The 23,556-nt window shown below is 41.8% G+C and overlaps 1 protein-coding gene, 1 long non-coding RNA gene and 1 pseudogene across 10 annotated transcripts in view; 1 reads left to right on the top strand and 2 right to left on the bottom strand.

The window, feature by feature from the left end:
- NRIP3 (nuclear receptor interacting protein 3) overlaps window positions 1-21,029 on the bottom strand; it is a 34,962-nt gene extending 13,933 nt beyond the window's left edge. The window contains exons 1-3 of one of the 3 annotated variants that reach the window (XM_079966902.1): window positions 20,609-21,029; window positions 6,466-6,645; window positions 5,807-5,889 (exon numbers count right to left, since the gene is read on the bottom strand). In XM_079966902.1, coding sequence (XP_079823028.1) covers window positions 5,807-5,889; window positions 6,466-6,645; window positions 20,609-20,776 — 431 coding nt within the window. In that variant the 5' untranslated portion in view covers window positions 20,777-21,029. The remainder of the gene's footprint in view (window positions 1-5,806; window positions 5,890-6,465; window positions 6,646-20,608) is intronic. The other 2 variants (XM_079966903.1, XM_079966904.1) reach the window with 2 other exon arrangements.
- The window catches only part of LOC307210855, a 58,892-nt gene that overhangs the window by 27,366 nt on the left and 7,970 nt on the right, over window positions 1-23,556 (top strand). The gene's annotated exons all lie outside the window — the stretch shown is intronic.
- Window positions 15,926-17,026, bottom strand: LOC307202923 (cilia- and flagella-associated protein 77 pseudogene; annotated as a pseudogene). The gene has a single exon. The product of its transcript is annotated as a cilia- and flagella-associated protein 77 pseudogene (transcript).

Raw genomic sequence — 23,556 nt, 5'->3', positions numbered from 1 at the left:
ATCTTAAATCCTGCCACATCCCCCCTTTTTTTAACTCTTGTAAGACTTTCGGGATTGACTCTGTTGGTTCTTCTACAGATATCACCGCATTGTCTGCAAATGCTTTTAATTTATATTGTCTCGGTCCCACTCTTATACTTTTAATTTCTTGGTTACATCTTATTCTTTGTGCCAATATGTCTAAAATTCATATGAACAACAAGGGTGACAACGGGCACTTTTACAGAAAGAAGAAAGCACGGATGTTTTTTCTCAGTGGCAGATTGTGCTAGCCTGACTTGTGGGAAAAAGGAACAAATTAGTAAGACATTAAAACCTGGCAAGCCTTTTGTCTTTCGCTAATACACAATGTTCTACTGCTCTGTCAAGTAACATTTGAGGATTATTTGGATTCTTTTCATTTCTTACATACCACCTCTTTACGCTAAACCAAGTCCACGTCTGGGGAGTGCTCAAGAAGAGTCTAGCGATTTTTCTGATCTACCAGAACTACCATTCAGCTAAAAATGAGAATTCTTCCCTCTGTTTCTTAGACTTGTTTTTTCTTAGGGCATTTTCATCACTGTGCTTATTTCAGCACTTGGAAGAGCTCGGATAGGATATCTAATCCCTGCGGATCAAACCCACTGGGGAGTTTAGTCTGTGCTAATTTCTTGCCCCATTACATAATTGACAAGGTCGGGATGGTGCGTTCTGGACAGCCACTTTCCTGCAGCATCTCTAGAGGTGTCATTGAATAATAAATCTCTTCCAGGGCTGCATCCCATCTTTCAGGAATGCTCTTACAGCATCCAAACAGGGTTATGGGCAACCACCATCCTAGGATGACCAGACCAGAGCAGAATTCCTATAGGGAAAAGAAAAGCTGAGCATGATGGAATTAGGCAGGCGATTAGATGAGACAGAGAGAGCTGGGGAAATGTATACATCTCGGGATCTTTTATAATTAGATGTTACATTTAAAATGTTGGTTATATAAACATTTAGTTATTTATTTTTAAAAGGTTTTTTTTTAAAAAAATCTTCTGATATCACAACATACTATTGGCTGGGCTCTTACAGAATCCTTCCTTTTCATTTTCTTTCAGTGGGGCCTACACAGGAGACAGTGTCTCAGTGGATTTGTGACATTCCATAGGTTCAAACCAAGTACTTCTGAGGGAACTCACAATTCCACAATGCTTGCTATTCTTTCCTCCTCACCCTTCGCTTTGTCCTAACAGTGTGCCTGTACTGGACTGACAGGTTTTTGTTTTTTTAAAAACAGTCTGTCCAACAGCTATAATTCCTTTCATTTTCCATGAGAACCTACTTTCATTTGTGCCTCCTTTGTGGTATTTTTCTACTGCACTGCTTTGCAATATGAGTCATCAGTGACTGATTTATGACCTATGCAGAGATGAGTCAATGCTAAAGGCACTTTGATACGGTTACTTTAAAGAACCCATTCTCCTATCTATTAAATGAGCTAGATGGATCAGAGCAAAAGACGAGAAAAATGCTCTATCCATTTCCTCAACTTTTTCTTCCTTTGATCTTCCAACAAGTTAAATATAGTACAGTGTATGACCAGTTCCAATAGCTAAGACGCCCAGTCCTTTATATAATTTGCCATTGTTAAATATTCTGATTAACATGTTAATAATTTCTATAGCCCTTTTCTGCAAAGTACATTGCAGTTACTTAATGTGTATTTTGTGCTTGATAATTAAATTGTCTCCCACCCTCCATGCAAAGAATTCAGAACAGCAATCCTTTTACTTGGCAGGCAGTCTCTAAGACAGTGTTTCCCAACCGGTGTTCCGCGGCACACTAGTGTGCCGCGAGACGTTGCCTGGTGTGCCGTGGGAGGGAGGCGGGCGAGTCGGGCGGCGAGAGGCCTTAGGCGCCCTGCAGAAAGGCGTCCTCTTTGTGGGTGGGTTCTCCCCCCTCCCTTAGCGCATCGTATTTAGTTGGGGATTCTGGAGAGGGGGGCGGGGGCGCGCTGGCCCCGAGCGGAACAGACGCGCCGTCGTCCCCACCTCCCTCTCCTCAGTAGCTCCGAGCCGACTGACTGAGGGTGGGACGCGGCCAGCGGCGTCCTCTCTCTCTCTCTCTCCGCCTCCCAGCACCGCTTTTCCCGAGGCGGGCGCGCGCCTAAGGCTGAATGGGAGCAGCCTGGAGGCTTGGCGGCCTCTCAGCGGCTCATGACGGGCGTCCCCGAGGCGGGAGGTGCTGAGCAGGGGCTCTGCCAGGGATGCGTGGTGGTGCCTGCGCGCGCGTGACTTAAGAGGGCGACCTGCTGCCTCTCCTCTCTCTCCCCTCCCTCCCCTCATGGGCACGGAGTCCCCGGCACAGCTTGGCGCTACTACAGCTACTACTGCTGCTGCTCCTGCTTGGATGAAGGCGGCTGCTTCTTCCTAACGCCCAGCCTCTGAGGGACCGCAGTCTCCCGCCCTCTTTTTATTTATTTTTTGGCGGGATGCTGAGGTAAAGGATCCCCTCGCGCGCGGGCATCTCTTTGGGCAGGGCGCATGTGGAGGCTTAAGGTGGGGAGTGTGGAGGGGTTGCCGCTTGCGAGGGGAGGGTTCATATTGTATTGGGCTGCGGTGTGGGCGACACGGCTCTCCAATGGCCAGCCCGCGGAGGAACATTGAGTTGGAGCATTTCGAGGAGAGGGACAAAAGGCGCACTGAATAAAGTATTTTATAATTTTTCATATTTCTGTTTACTTACTATTTCATAATAAAGTAATTATAAAATACTTTCTTTGTGTTTATTTGATTCCTATTAAAGAGAGTTACTTTATATATAGTCAATATAGGCACAGAGTTAATTTTTTAAACATTTTCTAATGGTGGTGTGCCTCGAGATTTTTTTCATGAAACAAGTGTGCCTTTGCCCAAAAAAGGTTGGGAAACACTGCTCTAAGATAACTAGTTTGGGCCCGATCTTCTATACTTCAGATTATTAAGATCTGCTTATAGGAGATATGAATGCTTCTATGACATGAGCATTGATCGCAATGCACTCATGCCTGCCTTTTAGTTAAACAAGTCAGTGTATGAACCCATGTTAATTTTTATTGCCTTGTCAAGGAAGATCTCATTTGGTTAGCTAAAGTTTAAACATTTATCAGTGTGTTGGCATGGAAGCATGCTCTGTGCTGCCCTGGTTGGTAGACAGTACTTCTGGCTGAGATACATGGCCAGAGAACAGATCACCATATGGCGAGTGCTACATTCAATGTTCCCTCTCCTTCCGTCCCTCCTCCCCAAGAAATATAGGCTCCAATTTTCCTGGCACAAGTTAAGATTGCACAGCCTGAGCCCACAAGGTTTTAAGATAATTTCAAAAATTAGAGCAGACTGGGGTTCATCTCTCCCCACTGTGTCACAACAACTGAATATAAAAACTCTTCTGACAAAGGCCCACATTCATGTGCTGGGTTGTGGCAAGGCTTACACACTCCTTATATGCTCAGAAGCACTTCTTTCATTTGTATTTCACATGTTTCAAGATAGGGCACTGATACTGAAAATGGCTCAGCTTAAGCGCAAGGGTTGAATAGAGGTGCAACTATATGCAAATTAAGACTCAGTTAGGAGGAAGAGTGCATGACCTTCCGAGAATTCATCCTGTACCAATAACAAACTAATAATCTGCATACAGCTCTTTATTTAGCCAAAATAGCACCATCCACACACAAGAGAGGCATCAGCAAGCTTGAAATAACTCCCAACATTTGCAAAAATACAGAAAAAGAAACAAGAGAAAAGCCTAAGGGAGGGCCCAATGCTCAGGGGCCATAGGATGTTGTGTTTGTTTTGATGGGAAGCAGAACAAGGGAGGTGGGGGATAAAATTGAGTATCTTGCCCCAAACCCTGAACAACAGTACTCCACACTGCAACACACTACTTTGCTCAGGTTTTTTTAAGGAAAAAAAATCACCAAATGGTATGACATTATTTCAAGAGAGGAGGAGCCTTGGAAGTCTTTCTTAAATGACTAGGGTGGTCCCACCTCTGACAGGTGCACTGGAAGAGGACTTGAATTCGAAGGATGTTAAGATTAACAGTAAAACAGAATAAACGTTTTATCAGTTCAGTCAACATCATGCTATGCAGCCAAAGGCTGTAACAATCAGAAAAAATAGACAATATCATATCTAAAAAGGAGGAATACAAGCTCACAGCTATAAATAATTAGCAAAGACATCTATCATCACCTTTGCAATTAGCAACATGAATTTTAGCTGCTGACATACCAAACAATGCATCTGAGTGGATTGCCAGCTGGCCGAGAAAAAGAAATGGGCCTGACCTGCTCTTGTCTCTTTCATAGCATCTTGAAAAGCAGGAATTAGCAAGTTTTTCACAAGATGGAAACACACATCATCATCTGCTAATTTGCTGCAGATCAAACAGCTGTTAAGGCACCTTAGCAAGGGCCAGATCAAAAGCAGTCAACTCAGCCTCCTAGCAATTGGTTTTAGAGTGGCCAGGCAGGTGATATAGAGGGCAGATCTCCTGCACTTTTAATAGTTGTATAGAAGACGGAATTTCTGCAGATACAGCTTATAATCTCATTTGCATCTGACTGCCCCCATTGTTTGATCAGTATTCCTGTAACAAGACGTTTATGAGAAACTTAACATGAGATACACCCCGAAAAGGAATTCCAACTACAAACATCAGACAACATTTTCCCTTTTTTGGACACAGTTGTAGAGAGGGTTCCAAAGCACCATAGCCACAAGCACAAAGTTATTCTCAAAGCAGAATTGGGCAGAAGGTAGACTTAAGGTCAAAGTATAGGGACGATTTTCCTGGCTTGCTAATATTTTCATATCACTGCTGTTAAAACACAGTTACAGTAACCAGTTTGAAAAGCTGGCAAACCTACTTTCAAGTTGCAACACCCTAGGAAACTGCCTTATACCAAGCCCATCTAGTTCCTTGATCCATCTAGTTCAGTATTGTTACCACCTAGTTCAGAAGTAGGGAACCCGTGCCACCACCACCCCGACATTGTTGGACTGCAATTTCCATCAGCATCTGGGGTGGCACAAGTTCTGCATCCCTGGTCTGCACTAGCCGGAATAGGTGCCCAGAGTGCTATTGCACTTACATCATGTTGGTAAACCTCTCATAGACATATAGTTGGTCATTGTGGGAAATGAATCCTGGACTTGATTGCTGGATAAGACCATAGACTGAGGTTTTTCTGATGTTCTTAGGGTTTCAGACAGGAGTCTTTCCTGCTTTCTTAAGACTCAAGGGCTCCTTTGCATGTAAAACATCTCTACCACTAAGCTACAGCCTTTCCCTGTTGAATGAGAACTCACTCTAGAACAAGCATAGGCAAACTCCGGCCCTCCAGAAGTTTGGGACTACAATTCCCATCATCCCTAGCTAACAGGACCAGTCGTCAGGGATGATGGGAGTTGTAGTCCCAAACATCTGGGGGGGGCAGAGTTTTCCTACGCCTGCTCTAGAACAAAATTGTCAACTTTTTGTCTGGCAGTCCTTTACCTTTAAAAGTTATGCAACAGATAGAAATTCAACAAGTACTCAGTTTCCTGGTGTGGGAAATAGCATCTCCAGTGAAAATTGTGTCTGCCATCCAGCTCTTAAAGGTAAAGAAGCATGCTTGCCAAGTCAGCACAGTGCAAATGCATTAGTGAAGCAGATCTGGCACTCCCACTGGTGGATTTGCAATTCACTGACCTGCTCCCTTCCCCTGTCCATCTTGGTGTGCAGCAGTGAGGTCAGGTGAACACTGTCACATGCTTTTAACTAACAGTCTAGAAAACAAACTCCTTACCCTAGTCGCTCGAGACATGCAGATGATATGATATTGCTCTGACATCCAGTATCAACCACAACTTCCAGTTCCTTCCCAGCGCACTGTTGGGGCAAAACAGAGTATTTGAAAGAATCAACTGACAGCTTCAATTTTTATTTATGCTGTAGTGTAGAATTCTGGAAACAAACACCATCCCCCCCATTGTGATCTATCTGTGGAACCCTTTTTTTGTATCACCAGTGGAGGGCTGATTTCTCAGTTACTAATTCTACTCTTGAAGAAATTCATTCTCCAGCTTTACATGTGAACACTCATTCAAGTTCAGTATTCCATCAGCCAGGATATGTTTTTCATAATCTCATCAATTTTATCTGCCTATCTTACGTATGGCTTGGTTCACACTGTGCATTTTTTCCTCCACATGATGGCTCCAGGCATGTATTCATCCAGCAAACATGAAATGTAACCTCACCACACACTGTGGAGACAGATGCAGCTACTAAGAATGATCCCCCATGGTCACAATGGATTCTTAAAAATGTTGCTGTGAGCACAGATATTGCCGCCACATAAAGCTTTGGCTGTATTTGGGTTCAACCACATAGGAAATTGGGTGCAGCATTCTCACTGTAGTGGAAGACTGGCTGAAATATCAAATGTAGGCCCATGAAGCATACCTGGCAACACACCAGGATGAGGTCTTCTTGCTCTGTTTTCTTTGGGACATCCAGTTTCATTTGATTCAGTTTATTTGTCTGGAGTGAGAGTTCGTTCTTCTGAGAGCAGCTGCCCCTGTTGTGGCGCAACCTGGACATGTTTGTCTCCATCAACCGTCTCTGGAGGATGTTGTGTGGTTGCTTAAAAAAAGAAAAAGAAAATTAGGGTAGGGGGAAATATAGGTTGATTGAAACCAAACAGTTGAATAATGCTGTCCTTTAAATACATGCATTATTTATGCAACTCAAGAAAAAAATATTTTGGCAGCATTAAATATGTATGTTTGTATCTAAACACACACATACAGAGTGACAAAGTATGTGGCCCTTTGTTGTTGAAAAGTCAAAGAACAGGACTCAGCCTAAAATCTGTTTGATAACCTCCTATAACCAACAAGGTTAAGTCTAATTAATGCATGAAGGGGTTAAGACCATAGAGTTAGCTGTCCTGGCAGGTGTAGCTCAGCTTGGGAGAGAGTAGGTAATCAAGACTTTGTTCCCCTTAGTCTATCTGAGAAGCTCAGCATGTGAAGAGTCTAAACTCATTACTTCAGTTGAGCCAAATGGCTCTTAAAAGCAACTCTTGAGTTCCCCTATCAATAATTTAGGAACTTGCACCACTGTAACTAAGTCAAGTTTCGTTGTCTGTGCAACTTTTTCTGAATGCTATATGGAAAAGCACATGAACCAGACCTTTGAAGAGTTTGTAAGTAACCTAATTTTTAACTTATCAGACATGTGGTATTTTCCTATATTGGGGAAGAGGAGCATTTTGCAACTCACATGAACATATTTTAAAGGTCTAATTGCCTATATTTCCACGCTTTACTTTGCTACATACTTTGTGTTTTTAAAACTCTGCTTGGGTTCTCTCACTGAAGAGTACTTTCCCCAAACCTGAATCTTGCCATCTAGGGAATTCTCCTTTTATACCTATTTTTTTTTCTTGTAGTCAACAAAGTCCTCATCCCAAAGGTTCTGCATGGAGAAAATGGCAGGCTGAAATTTATAAAGGAGTGGATAATTTCTGTTGTCATTCAGTATTTACAAATGGTGGTTCAAAGATATTTCAGGACATTTTGACATATTTAGTTGCTTGGATGAGAAAAACAATTTCACATACAGGGGACAGAAGTGCAATTTGGAAAAAAGCATTATCACTCATTTTCTAAATGAGAGTATATTTATCTCTAAAGAGCGAAGCAGCATGTAAAATTTAGTAAGTGGCATGTAAAATTTAGTAAATGTTGCTATTATTTTAATGTGTGCACAAACACGGTAGGCTAATGTCAGAGATATTGGGGAAATAATTTTTGGGGATGTGGTTTTGTGATGCCCATTCACTGTTTTCTCTGAATTAGAACAGCTCCAATCACAGGTATATCTGGGATTTTATGTGGAAAATTTAAAAAGTTCAGTTGAGTTCTGTGGACTTCCTGGGCAGATTTTTCATTTTGCCTTTGGCTCTGGGATGCTGAAGATATTTTGCTCAGATCTGAAGGCATGCAGACACTCGCAGCCTGGAAGCTTCTGAGTAAATATGTATTAGGTTGAACTGCATTTATTATTAGGGATGTCACATGCCTTTAACAACTTCATGACATTCAAATTCCAATTGTGTTGCTTTCCAACTGCTGTATTTCCATACCGGAAAAAGCCATAGCCATTAAAGACATAGAGCTTCCCTGAACAAAAGTGAGGCTGCTCTAATTGTAATACTGTATATCCTACATAAGTAGTCTTATAGTACTGGAACAGGGACTATGAGTGTAAAAGCCAGACCAGGATGAAGATATACTATAAAGAATCAGGGGGTCTAGTATTTCCATTTTCTGCTTGGTAGTACATGACAGGATTATTTCCATTTCCATTTTCTGCTTGGTAGTACATGACAGGATAGGGACGCAGGTGGCGCTGTGGGTAAAAGCCTCAGCGCCTAGGACTTGCCGATCGAAAGGTCGGCGGTTCGAATCCCCGCGGCGGGGTGCGCTCCCGCTGCTCGGTCCCAGCGCCTGCCAACCTAGCAGTTCGAAAGCACCTCCGGGTGCAAGTAGATAAATAGGGACCGCTTACCAGCGGGAAGGTAAACGGCGTTTCCGTGTGCGGCTCTGGCTCGCCAGATGCAGCTTTGTCACGCTGGCCACGTGACCCGGAAGTGTCTCTGGACAGCGCTGGCCTCCGGCCTCTTAAGTGAGATGGGCGCACAACCCCAGAGTCTGGCAAGACTGGCCTGTACGGGCAGGGGTACCTTTACCTTTACCTTTACATGACAGGATGAACATTCTCTCAACCTTGGGACTCCCCATTTCTTGGGACTTGGAATGCAATGGTTGCAATAATTCTAAATAAAGACTAAATGCAAAGTTCAAACAATGTTTATTTGATTTGGCCAAATAAATTACTATTGAGCAATTATTACTCTTAGTGCCAAGACTTTGTAGCTGTGGGCTTTCCCCAATCCCTTCCTTCTTCCTTGGACTCTCTTTTCATCCTCCTCCCTCTCTCCTTCTTTAGGATGAAGTTCCTCATTCTATCCACTTCTACTCTCTCCTTCTTCCATCTTCACTGTTGATTGTGTTATTTTGTCTTAAACTCTTATAGTAAATCAACCCATGTCAATCCAGTGGCTTTTAATGTTTATTTGTTGAGTTTTACTATACAAAACTCTCTAGCATTACAAACTTGATTTATTTTTAATCTCATGCATGACACCATTGTACAGTTTACCATAAATTCTGAGGGATTCTGAAACAGGTTGGCTGTCACAACATTCAGACAGTGTCATCACCATGGAAATAAGAGAAGGTTGGAAATACTGTTGATACTCTTTCCTTCAAAATACTCTGCTATATACCAAGGGTAGGATGATGAATATTATTGGAATAACAAAGCAGCAGCACTCGCAATCATCCAAATAATCTCACATACTTGTGCAGATCAAGTCTAGCCATGTTTACTTGGAAATAAGTTCTGCTTTGTTCAGTGGTGCTTAATCTCAAGTAAGTGCACATAGGATTGCAGCCATAAGCTTCTCAGATGCGAAGTAGTGATTCCAAAGTTGTATTCATTACACTTATATGAAAAACAGAATACTTAATGGAATCCAATTATATGTTCCTGTAGCAATGGGCTGCTGAACATACAGTTCCTGAAACTGCAGCACCACATTGTCTGATATGATGGCAATGAAGATTTAAAAACCCAACCAACTAACCCCCCACTCCCAGAAGAGCTTTTTGTTTTCATATAACTTTTTTTGTCTTCATAAACCATTTTTTAAATAGTTTGAATTTTGGCTGGGGGGGGGTGAGAGAAAGAGAGACATACACCTTTAATAGATGCATAGAAGAGCAAATACAGCTTGTATGACAGCTTGCACCTGTTGAAATTCAGTCTTCTATGCAACTGTTAAAGGTGCAGGAGCTTCCTTTCCTCTGTTTCACCTGACTACCCAATCAAGGCACTTTCTTCCTGCCCCCCACCCCCATAGCACAGGAAGGGACTTTTGGGAATACTGTATTGGGCCGCTTCATCATGTGGTAAACACCCTCCATATAAGAACCAATTTTATGCATTTTAAAGATCAGCCCATTGAACAATTTTCACATCCCTCATGTGGAAGAATGTGTTGTTAAGCAGATTTGGGTGGTTTGAACCAGAATCAGCCTCATGAATGTTGCAGTGCATGTTCTAATTGACTGCAACTCACCACCTCCTGAAAGTAGAATGAACTGAGGGGGTGTTGTGAATTATAAGATGGAACAAGGGAATATTCACCAGGCTGCTTTTGACACTGAAAAACACACATCAATAATCATTGTGAGAATCATAGAGAGTACTCTTTTAAATTCAACGAGCTTTTTTCCCCCCCTCTATCCTGCTTTCTGTCCTTTCTTCACAAAGTAGAAGCGTTTAAATATCATGACGCTGACTTTTTATATATAAAAAACACACATTCCTATTTAATGCCCCTGCCCTTTCTGCAATCTGTGACATAGCACTGTTTTGAAGCCTTTGAATATTAACACCTGGGGTAGGGTTGTGGGTGTGAGCATGCCACGCTTATTACATCACAAGGGAAACAATTGAGAAAGAAATGACACAAGCGATCACATAAAGAACGTTAGCCGCTAAATCATAAAGCAGTAAATTATACTTAAAGGGGTAAGCCAACATAACAACAGAGAGTGATAATAAAACAAACTTGCTCTCTGAGCACTGTATGGAACACTACTAAAAAGCACACTGGAGTCTCTCTCACATCTCATGTCACTTAAAGATGTTAATAGGAAGGAAAATTTGGAAGTGGAATCAAACATATGCCCCAGAATCAAGGCAGCCTTTGCATTCACATAAAACACCAATTGAAGCCTCAGGTCTGAATACAATACATACTCTCTCCAATTTAAGGAAAACTGTATTTCTGTGAAGTAACTAACCATTTCCATAATGGAACCCTCAGGATCCTTGTCAGATTTGAAGTTCTTTGGAGGAAACCATGACAGTTAAGCTACTATGATAAGTTTATAGGATGGCTGTGCCTGCTGTGGTTCTCTCTGCTTCTGCTATTCCTAAATTTCCCATGGACCCTCCTGGTTCAAGCTATATTATCTAGCAAGATTCATTTTGCGTCTGCATCTAACATAAATATTCCACAAAGCATTCCCAGCACCAGCTTCTTTTTCTTTGCTATCCACTTCTGTGAGAACCACTGGTATCTTGCAGTTACTCTTGACAGAACTAGACTGCACACGCCTTAAGGCAAGATTGGGGAATTCTTTTGTGTTTCTGCAGGCATCAACAAACTAAGCACTCAGCAAATATACATTAGACGATGAAAGGACAGAGGGCAAAGCTATAAATAATATCATTACTTCCTAGTTGTACAATAGGAACGCACTATATCTATTTCAAACAACCACCTCTGCTGAGCTGGTGAAAGAGACTGGCCCATGCCTTGCTGGCTGGGGGTGATGGGAGTTGGAGTCCAACATTTGGATAGTCACGTGTTCCCCATTCCTATTCTCCTTCTCACTGTCCTTTGCAGAGATATCTCAGAAATATTTCCAGTGGCTTTTACAGAGAACCTTTTACACAGCTCTGCTTATAGTTCTTTGGACCTCAAGGGGAATCATAGATACATAAGGTGGTAAAATACACATTTTTGCATATTTTCACTAACACTTGCATCATTATGCATGACTTCCCCAATACACCTATTTTTGGTGACATATTTTTGAGTGGATAACTACATTGCAGCATTCGGAGAAGTGTGAATTTCAAAGAAAAGCTTTGTCCTAGTTTTGCATATTGTTTTGGGAAGTGTGAATTAGGTAGGTTTTCATTAAAATGTGAAGTGACCCATATTTCTTCCCCATCCTAAGCCCATGCATACACTTTTTTCACAACAATGGGCATTTTCCTAATTATATAACTTATTCCTGAGTACTTCACTTTAGTGCAGGTTGGTAAGATGCAAAAGAGGACAATGTTCCTGGACCCTTAAAGGTTATATGAGGACTGAAATTCAGTAGAGTAGCTTGTCATGCAACCATTAACTTTAGCATGACCTAGAAATAGATAGCAGAAGTATATAGGTGGAGAGCTGGAGCCTTTCAAATGAAATAAACTTCAGGGGGGAAATGCTGAAAAAGCCATGGAAGAAAAATGCAAGCAGCCAATATGTACTGTATATATTAGATTATGAGTCATGATAGACAAGTAACATGATATTTTAGTTAACTAGCAATCAGCATAATGAACAGGCAGTAATTGCTAAAAATTAGTATGGTTAATGTAACATTTAAAGCAATATTTCATACTGTCTTGCATATCTGCACTATCTTGTTTGACCTTTTAGTTATTCTAGACATAACCCATCTTTCCAGAAAGTTCTATGCTGCTAACACACACAAATAACTCTCTCTATAGGAAATACAAATTATAAAATATGAGCAAGATACAAAAAAATTCAAACAAGAAGAAACTGGGCAGTGAAAACCAGAAAGATATAAGAACAGCAGTAAAAAAAATCATCTAACAGAGGCTTCCTGAAAAGGAAGATTTGCACTTTGAAAAAGCTTAGAACTCCCTTTATCTGAATCTCCAGATTATATATGTATACATATGTTATACATACAACATGTTAATAACAGCAAATCTAAAACAGCAATACCATTTATCAAAATGTGTGATGTTTTAAATAAAAAGGGAATATCATGCATTAGTTTATGCATTCTGAATGTTCTACAGGACTATAAGAATGGAGAGGGTTGGATAGTAAATGAAGTGGATAAAATAATCTGGCGAGGAAACACAGTCCATCAGCGGGTTGTTTCCAAGGAAGTGATCTTTTTCCCTGGCAAAAACTAAGGGGTGAGACCATCTGTCTTTGCCTCAAATTTTTAGTTAAATTATACTTTGATATTTCTGCTAGCATCCCTTTACCAAACAGCCAGAATTTATAAAACATGGAATTTATATGCAGAAAAGGCCTTCCCAAATGATCTTTACAACCGTGGATTTTATTTTTAGCGCTATGTTAACTAGCTTCAATCCAACACTAGTTGTACATGCTACGATATGGATGCAATGCAGCTGCAAACTGCTAGCTTGAAAACATCACATGATGGAATGTTGGGACTGTTCCGTGGGAAACAGAGGGACAGTCAGTTCACAGGGCAATGCACCGGAATTAGCTCAGAGTGTAATATGAGCTTTTCCTCTTGCGTATGTACAGGAAGTACAGGAAGTCTTTGTTACTTGACTGCTGGAGTTTGAAGAGTACAGACATGTTTTCTGTAATACTGCAAAGACAGAAATAAAGGCATGTAAATACATTTCTGTCTATCTCCTTCCCTGCCGGGGGAGCAGGAGGGAGGGGGGGGTGTTCTTCCTACGTTTGGGAAGAATCGCCTATCGTGACCTAGCCTGGATCTTGCTGGGGAATGCAGCCAGGGAGGTCAACAGGAGACCAAGCCGGGTGCCTGGGAGAGTTGCCAGTTTCTCCCGATAAAGGCTTGATTTCCGACAGTTACAATATCCCCTTTAGGTGTTTTTCATGGACAAAGGCTCTGGGTGTAATTTTTCTTTATTTTAGTGAGGGCTTTGATAAAATCCCCCATGATATTCTTGTGCAGAAGCTAGTAAAATGTGGTTACAAGGAGTTACTGTTAGGTGGATTTGTAGCTGGTTGACTGACAAAACACAAGGAATGCTCACCAACAGTTTTTGTCAGCCTGGAAAAAAGTGATAAGTGGTGTGCTTCAGGGTTCTGTCCTGGGCTCAGTGTTCATTCAACATCTTTATAAATTACTTGGATGAAATCAAATTTGTAGATGACACTAAACTGGGAGGGGTAGCTAATGTCCAGTTCTGGGTATCACAATTTAAGTATATTGAGAACCTGGAACGTGTGCAAAAGAGGCTGACCAAGATGATAAAGGGTCTGGAAACCAAGCTTTATGAGGATTGATGGAGGGAGCTGGGTTTGTTTAGCCTGAAGACGAAAAGACTGAGAGGTGATAGGATAGCCATCTTCAAATATCTGAAGGACTGTCACAGGGAAGATGGAGCAAGCTTGTTCTCTGCTTCTCCATTGAACCAATGGATTCAAATACAAGAAAGGAGATTCCAATTAAACATTAGGAAGAAATTTGGGGTGTAATAGTAAGGACTATTCAACACTGGATTGGATTACCTTGGGAGGTGGTGGACTCTCCTTCATTGGAGGATTTTAAGCAGAAGTTGGAGGGCCATCTGTTAGGGATTCTTTTGCTGTGGTTCCTGCGTTGCAAGGGATTGGACCAGATTGCCCTTGGGGTCCCTTCCAAGTCTACAACTCTATGGTTCTATGTGTACAAAGTGGGAGGCCACATGCAAGAATTGTTGAATGCATAGACTACAAATTATTGTCTGCAGCTCCTTGCCTTGGGATCAAGCTGAATGATAGATAGGTGTGCTTCATTTTTCTCTTACATGGGGATAAGGGAATAGGCGTCAGGCAATAACTTCTCCCGAATACCTCCGAGTACTTAGGTCTCTGTGAGAACAGGATGGGCCGTGGTTATAGGTTCAGGTAAAAAATAGGGGGTATGGTTCCCTCACATTTTTCTGGTGCCCCCCCCTTCAGATTGCTACCAGTGGCTGCTGGGAATGACAACATAGGGACATGTGAAGTTGCCTTATATTGAGCCAGACGATTGGCTCATCAAGATCAGTATTGTCAACACTGACTGGTGGTGATTCTCCAAGTTTTTTGACAGGAGATGCCTGTTATTGAACCTGGGCAATAACTTTTGCATACAAAGCATGACCCATTTGACCTGAGCATTATAGTGCTGTCCTAGAAAGGCTGCCAATGTTGATAAGAAAGATGGAGAGGTCTGTCTGGTTAGTGATATTGTGGCAGGGAAAGTCAGGTGAGTTTCTGCAATCGACCGGATGTTCCACTAACATGGAATTATTAGTTCAGGGGCCCAAACCTCTTTCTTGCTGGAAATCCCGCCTGCCTGGCTGCCATTGACCTTTTAAGAGCTCATTCTGGAATGGAAACATTTGTTTAATGTGCCTATTATTATTTATATGTGGTTTGGAGATGTGTGCAAGTAGGTAGCTCTGGGTGGGAGGAGAGAAAGCAAACACCACAGCTTCATTTATATAAAGGAAATAAACCTTCTGATGCAGTAAATCACAATAAATGCTGTGACAAAACTGGGGGACATAATTTACATCAGGAGGCATAGATATGTGGCAAAAGTATCATTATTTGTGTACCTATAAATTGATTATTATATATTAAGAACCTGTGTTGAAGAATTGCAATATTGGATTTATATCAGTCAGAAACACTAATTCCAAAGATGTGTGCCGTTACAATTCTTTACAGCGGTTTGCTTTGTGCCAATAGAGCTATATACCTGACTGTGCTGGAGAACCTGTGTTGAAGAATTGCAATATTGGATTTATGTCAGTCAGAAACACTAATTCCAAAGATGTGTGCCGTTAAAATTCTTTACAGCGGTTTGCTTTGTGCCAATAGAGCTATATACCTGACTGTGCTGGATGTCGGCTGCAATCATAGAATCATATGCCTGGTTACTCCCATTTATTAAGAATGCAGTTTTGCATGAAAATAGAGGGTGCTGTGTTATTTAAACAATTTATCCCCAGTCCTGTCTCTGCTCTGCCCCATCTCTGACCTCTTCTGTTTTTAACAGTTTTGCATAACACTGCCACACTTTTATTTACTGAAGCCAACCACTGCTGCTGTAGCAGGCGGGCTATTGCACTGTGTTAAATTGTGGCAGCATGCAGATTCCAAAGGTGGTGATGTGGTTCTTTTGTGGCACAGTGGCAGCCACGTATTCCATCTTTTTCACTGGCAGTGAGTATGTTCTGTTACAAGAGAACCAATTGCAACTTCTTGCTGGAAACTTCATTTTAATACTGTATTGTCAGTAGCAAGAACAAATCACAACCTTTCTTTTTTTAATAATAACATAGCAAGTGTTACTTTTGAGACATACAAAGAGGTTGCATATTGATAAAAGCTGAATCCTACAAATGTGTATAAATGCCCTGAGTTAGCTGGCCATGTCGAACTGGAGCTTCCATTTCCTTGGCTTTGAAAGCCTTCACTCGATCTTCTAGACTTGGAAAGGTGTTAAGATGGGGAGCAATTTTCCGAAATTGTGGCATGATCCACAGAGGATCTTTCTTTACTGGCATTTGATATTTCCTCAGCATGACAGCCCGTGTATCATATATCTTTCCTCGCCTTTTCTTATGCTTGTTTTCTTTAACATATACACAGTTTTTTCGGTTCTCCTCCACCCATTGGTCCCCAAACTTATGTTGAAAGACATCTATGAAGGGGGTGGAAGGACGATAGGGCCTCCCATAGGTCATGGCATCGGGAAGACGAGGTGGATCCCTTGGGAACCTATCCCCATCAGCTCCTTTGCGGCGCACATCATGGTGTTGGCGATACAGGTAGTGTTCCTTTGCTGTGAAAAGACCAGCTTTTATTCCTCTATAGTTCATGACTATGTAGTCCTTTGGCTTCTCCTTCTTTTTGGTGACAGTGGGTGTCATTACCCGCCAGTTCCCTATTGCTTCAGGCATTCCTCCGTCGGTCCCGCGTAGAGTTAATCCATACACAAAATCTGAACCAGGAATCTTTGCACACCTTCTGAGGGTCCTTCCTAGCTCTGGTTTTAGAATGAGGTGGTTCTGAAACATGGTGTCTCTCACCAGCCCAAGCCTGTCATTTTCTGTCCCTGGCTTGATATCATCCCTGGTCAGTGGTAGCAGTGGGGGTGGGCAAATGTCACTAACGCTGGCCCTCCTCTTCTGCTTATCAAGGTACCTTCTTACGAATGATTCCATTGCTGATCAATAAGTAGTAATCAAACACTTCATGCTCTCTCTCTCTCTCTCTCTCTCTCTCTCTCTCTTTCCAAACAAATATTTGATGCAGGCCTCTGTGGCCACTTGAGTGTAACCTGAAGCCTTGGGGTGACATCACAAACCATGCAAAATTTATTGTTGTGATTCACTGTGTCATCAAACCCTGATCTATTCATTCAGTAGATGTCAGTAAGTCACTCAATATGGTGTGTGTGTGTGTGTGTGTGTGTGTGGTTGGAGAGGAGGGAGGAGGGCATTTTCAAATGAAATGATGTTCGTTAAACAGGAGGATGGTTCTCTCAGGTGTTTGACTTCCGTTTTTAGGAAAGTTAACACTTAATTTCTAAAGCATAGGTGGCTAACACTTTTCAGGACAAGAACTACATTGACCCATAGCTAAGCTTCTGGGTACTTTTTATCAAAGTGGGCAAGTGTAAATGTTGGCATGGACAAAGCAAGTGGATGTGGCTAAAGTGTAAAAGTGGGCTCTATTAAATATAAAATTATTTAAGCTCATTTATTCTTCCTTATTAAATTCATGGAGCAATAAGCATTGTTCCCCTTTTAAACTGCCACATGCTCTCTAGTTTGTACTCTGTCTCTCTGCCTTCTGGCTCTGAACTCTCACAACTACACAGGTGAAGCACTCTGTGCTTTCTATAGTTTCATAACTTCAGCTGCTCTTAAAAATGACGGTGAGAAGCCAGCTCTGTTTGGAAGCAATCAGTGTACAGGAAGTGCTGCTCACAAAGATTGCAAAGTACTGCAGAAGGGCCCTCTATAAAGAAATTTGGGGGAATTGTTTGGTGACCCATGGAGTAAAAACACAATGAACACATTTTAGGACTTGCACAACACAACCATCAGTTCAAGAAATATTGTATTTCAGGTCAACAGAAGTATAGTGTCCTAATCAAGAGAAGTAAAAGCACTGCTCTATTCTGCCTTGGTCAGACCGCATCTGGCATACTATGTTTATTTCTGGGCAAAACAATTTTAAAAAGATATTGACAAGCTGGAACATGTGCAGAGGATGGCGACCAATATTATCAAGGAACAGTTATGAGGAGTGGTTAAGGGAGCTGGGTATACTTAGGCTGGAAAAAAGAGACTAAGAGGAGATAGGATAATGTAAAGGTAAAGGGACCCCTGACCATTAGTTGTGACCGACTCTGGGGTTGCGGCGCTCATCTCGCTTTATTGGCTGAGGGAGCCGGCATACAGCTTCCGGGTCATGTGGCCAGCATGACTAAGCTGCTTCTGGCAAACCAGAGCAGTGCACGGAAATGCCGTTTACCTTCCCGCCAGAGTGATACCTATTTATCTACTTGCACTTTGACATGCTTTCAAACTGCTAGGTTGGCAGGAGCAGGGACCGAGCAACGGGAGCTCACCCCGTTGTGGGGATTCAAACCACCGACCTTCTGATCGGCAAGCCCTAGGCTCTGTGGTTTAACCCACAGGAGATAGGATAGCCATCTTCAAATATCTAAAGGGCTACCACATGTTTTCTCTTGCTCTGGAGGGCAGGACCCGGACCAACAGATTTATGTTACAAGATAGGAGATTCCGACTAAACATCAGGAAGAACTTTCTGACAGTAAGAGCTGTTCAACAGTGGTATGGACTCCCTTGGAAGGTGGTGGGCTCTCCTTCACTGGAGGTTTTAAGCAGAGGTTGGATGGCTACCTGTTGGCTGCTTTAGTTGAGATTCCTGCATTTCAGGGGCTGGGACTGCATGATCCTTAGGGTCCCTTTCAATTCTATGATTCGGTGATCTGCAACCACCAAAATTGGGGAGGGGATCTCTGGAGGGGGCACAAAAATGTCTTCTGGATGCTGGATACAGCTACAGGCCATTGGTTTACCACCCCTGCTCTAGAAAATGCTAAAGAAGTCTTTACACCACTAAGTTGTAATCTTTGTACAGGGAGTTTTATGCAAAGCCATAGATACGGTATAGCATTAAATGCTCCATCCCTCTTCCTTTACTAGTTATATATTTCAAACACTGTTGTTCACCTCTGAGTATATTGTGATTACTCCAGGGTGATTTGATGTGTAGGGCTCTAGCAAGTGCATTGTAAGACTTAACTTCAATGGGGTTGTGTCAAATGGCTACTAGTCCAACTCGGGGGGAATGGCATATCCTTGATGCAGTATTTACCCCAAATGATATGAGGAATGGACTGGCAGTATATGGGGTGCAGTTTTCTCCTCTGTGGTGGTCAGACTATACGTTGTGAAGGTTGGACTGCAGTGGGAATTCTGGACTGGAGTTTTAAGTTGGAGCAGAAATCATAGTTTTGGTCAGTACTTGTTCTGAGGTTGAAGACTGGTATGGTTTTTAGAAACGCCTCCTATATATTAAGCAAAACACTGCCACTTTCCATTTTCACTGTTACACATCTGATCCTAAATTCTGGTCACATAAAAACTATACAAGGTTAAATTTTTTTTATTTTTTAAAAAGATTCACATTACTCATCTTATCGTCAAATGTTGTGAGTAGACAACATATAGAACTCGGGGTGGGGGGGATAAAAATCAGAATGGACACAACTTCCTGCTCAAATAGATTTTCATCCTATTTTGTGTCTCTGATGTATGCTTTTATTTTCAAAAGCTAGAAAGCTTTGCAGATGTATGTTGTAGATCTCGAAGGAATGTAGCTTCCCCTTATGTGGGAGACAATAGACTTGACTGAGGGCCAAACAGATGAACATCATCAGGAACGCAGCCACAGTACTCCTCCCCTACCCCCCCCCCAAATATTCTATCAAGGTCATAATTTTAAAAAACCCTCTCCCCAACACAGCTTTTACTGCTTAGTACCATTCTGAAACTGCTATCTGCAAAAGACAAGACAGGCAATGCAGCAATAAGGCCCCAAAGCTGCAGTTCTGAACACAGTTCCCTGGAAGGAAGTTTCACTGAAATCAACTGGAACCATGGTGAAGTAGCAGGACTGGAATTTACCTTAATAAAGAGAAGTTAAAGTACAAACTCAGGAAGTCATCACCTGTGTTTGATCTCCAGTTTTCTTATTACAAAACTACGCCTAATCTGATCAATTCACCAACTGACCAATTCACATACCTAACATTTGTACAGAATGCATTGAATTGACTATATATCAATATGGCTGAATAAGGCCATCTTTTCTTTTCTTTTTAAAATCACAATGTAAAGGATGCTTGATTGCACTTGCAAGCATGGCTATATAAACGTTATGTCAGGGACAGGACTTTGGGATAGAAGTCCAGGGTCCTGCTCAGCAGAATGAGTTGGGGTGGCTTATTACCACATTTTGAAGGCTGTGTTTTAATTATGCATTTCCAACTGAAAAACCAGCCATAAGACCATAAAGTCCAGAGTTCAGAATTACCTAGCTGCACCGCCAAATATAAACTATTTTTGATAATAAAAACAGAAAACATATCTCATGTAAAGCTCTTCCCCCCACCATTTCCTCAGTCTTTATCCTCCCTCTGCATCCCCAACAGCTTAATTAAAATGCTAATTTTCTATGGCTTCCAAAGGCAACAGAGATCATTATCTTCAGAACATTTTTAAAACACCACTAGAATCAACAGACCAAAATGTTTTAAATCCATCCTTTTAATCTTATGTTTTCTAGATATAGATTTTTACACACACACACACACACGTACACACACAAACAGCGTCTTACGGTGTCTTTCGAAGTCCCCAGCTTTTTCAGCCCATCTAATGGTAGCAGGTCAGCCGAGTCCTTGTGGTTAAACTGCACTGCCTGCTTCATTCTCCTCTGTTGTCGGAGAGATGCAGCTTCCCTCAGGTCCACATCCTTTCTGTCTGTTAGGAGCCCTGAGTAAAACATCTTTCCGATCTGTCTCCTCTTGTCTGCCTTTCTTTCTCTCCAAAGCTGCTGCCAAGCGTCTATATGGAAACAAATGCCACGGCGATCTATTGTGGTGGACTTTATAACAGAATCCGCGTGACGTTTTTGAGAACAGCAGGTATCCCAGCCAGTGCGGCGTAGTAAAGGAGGGGTTATGTACACTGCAATATGTTACACACATTGAATATGGCATGAGTTTGCTCCCAATCAGTCTAGGAATTACCAGCTTCCTTTTGAGGGGGCGGAAAGCAATGTTTTGCTGTACTAGGCTGTCTGTCTTGCATCTTTCACTCGCAGCTTGGGCTTTTCAAGGAAAGAACTCTTGATAAAATGAGCTAGCATTTTCTTTCAAAATAAACAGATGTGACCTTCTAATTTTATTTTATTTTTAAAGGCAGTCTGGTATATGTTTAATATGTATATATATTAAAAAGCAGAACCATCTGCTGCAGATGTATAAACCACAGACTAAAGTGTGCTTTCAAAATCAAAAGGCTGTGTGCATATACTGGCTTCCCTGCAAGAATCCTCAGACACAATATAGCTTAGTTAACGCTGCCAATATACAACACACGTGCAAGTCATTTAAGGCAGCTTTGGGTGCATGCTTATCGCACCAAACTCAGTGCTGCTTGGATGTGATACTGGAAATGGGATAAACAAGTGGAACTTATACCAAAGCGTTCAGTATGCCAGCTGATATTCCAGTGTTCCAGCCAGCCAGCCAGCCTTTTTCACAATATTCCATTCCATTTCACCTCACACAGTTTTCCACCCTGTTTCCAGGTGGAAGCAATCCCAGAAGTGCTTGCTTTTAGCACCAAATTTAAAAGCCCCACTTGCAGAGGAAGCACAATCAAAGGCTTTCAATTGTTCCTTATAACCATGGCTTTACCTGCCACACAGGTGGTAGGACACCCCATGTGGGGCAGATGGGTAGGGCTGGTGAAAAAACTGGCTTATGGCCCAAATTAGGGCCTCTGAACATTCCCCAGGGAGATTTGCCTGGTGCCTTCATTACATATCTTTAAGTGCCAAGCAAAACCATTCTTCTCCTCCCAGGTCTTTGGCTAATTATACCATCTTTGCCCTTGCAAATTGTGTGTGTGTGTGAGAGAGAGAGAGAGATTGTTTTGTTTGTGTGTATGTATAAGTGTTTTTGTGTTTTTATATTGTAAACTGCCCTGTGATCACCAGTAGAAGGGTGATATGTTAATTTGAATAATGATGATAATATTAATAATGATAATATTATGAAATTTGGGCTACGGGCCGGAGGTTTCCCATTCCTGACATATGAATGTTAAGAGTAATTTCATGGAGCCAGCCTCGCAATGTATCATGATCACACCTTTAGTTTTGATCCTGTTCCCACCCTTGCCAAGGCAAGGAATTGTTCTCATCCAGTCCAATATCAAGGCCAGACATGGGTCTAGTGCAGCCAGCGCCACACCTACAGGTGTAAAGGAAGGGTAGAGCAGTGTATCATCAATGTACAGTGGTACCTCAGGTTAAGAACTTAATTCATTCCGGAGGTCTGTTCTTAACGTGAAACTGTTCTTAACCTGAGGTACCACTTTAGCTAATGGGGTCTCCCGCTGCCGCTGCGCCGCCGGAGCACAATTTATGTTCTCATCCTGAAGCAAAGTTCCTAACCCGAGGTACTATTTCTGGGTTAGCAGAGTCTGTAACCTGAAGCATCTGTAACCTGAAGTGTCTGTAACCCGAGGTACCACTGTACACGTTTTCTTGACAGTGCACTCCAAAATTCCAGATGACTCCTGCCAGCAGTTTCATGTAGTTGTTAAGCAGCATGGGGGATAAAATCGAACCCTGCAGAACCCCACACAGGGCTGAACAAAACTCCCTCTGAAGATAGTCATCCAAGTAGAGTTGGAACTACCGCAAGGCTTGGAATTATACTCTCATTCAGACACCAAAAGGCCAAAATGCAACTGCGGCCTAGTAGTTTAAACACAGGAGAGGTTTGTCCTGTCCCCTTTTCTTTTTAGAATAGCCCATTATGTAATGAATCATTACAAGCATACAGAACTCTGAGGGTAAAAGCAATCTCTTTTTCACCTTTGGAGGCATTTGGCACTTAGGCAGTTGATTAAATAAAGATGCTTTGTTTGTTCACCTCATCTCTGGGCTAAGGGAGAGAAAACAGAGAGCAAAAACAAACCCCTCCCCCTAAATGGATGCTGTCTCTTTTATGTAATAGAAAGGAAGAGCTATAGGACAGAAGCCTTGCATCTCGTCTCGCATTAGCAAAGGTTCAATAAGCTCTTATTCGCAGCAGGACTAGTGGCTATATCAAAGCTGAGGTAGAGGAGTGCTATGAAAATGCAATCCTTTTTGAGTACTGCTCAAGGGTAAATGTGTCATCTATTTCAGCATGCAAATGAAGAAGAATTTGGTGGCCTTGAAGTTTTGCATCATCCATAGAAAAGCTTTTCTAATTGCATTACAGGCCACAGTGGTATTAAAAACAGTCAAATACAATAAATCTTGGTGTAGTAATGGAGCTAGGTAGGTAATCTTACACTTTACAAAAATCATTTTTAAATTTATTTTTAATACATTAAGAAATAGTACAAAATATTGTGCTAAGTGCATAAAATAAACCTCATGCTTTCTCAACAATTACTATATGCATATTTAAAGATGGTGCAATGATTTGCATCATAAATACCTTCTATCTTGTATTGAGAAGAATGTAGATATAAAAATGTAGATGTGTGTGTGTCCACGCACGC

This window comes from Podarcis cretensis (genome assembly GCF_951804945.1).
Source record: "Podarcis cretensis genome assembly, chromosome: 1".
Classification (NCBI taxonomy): Eukaryota; Metazoa; Chordata; class Lepidosauria; order Squamata; family Lacertidae; genus Podarcis; species Podarcis cretensis.
The sequence above is the reverse complement of the archived record's forward strand: the minus strand, read 5'-3'. Positions and strand labels throughout refer to the sequence as shown.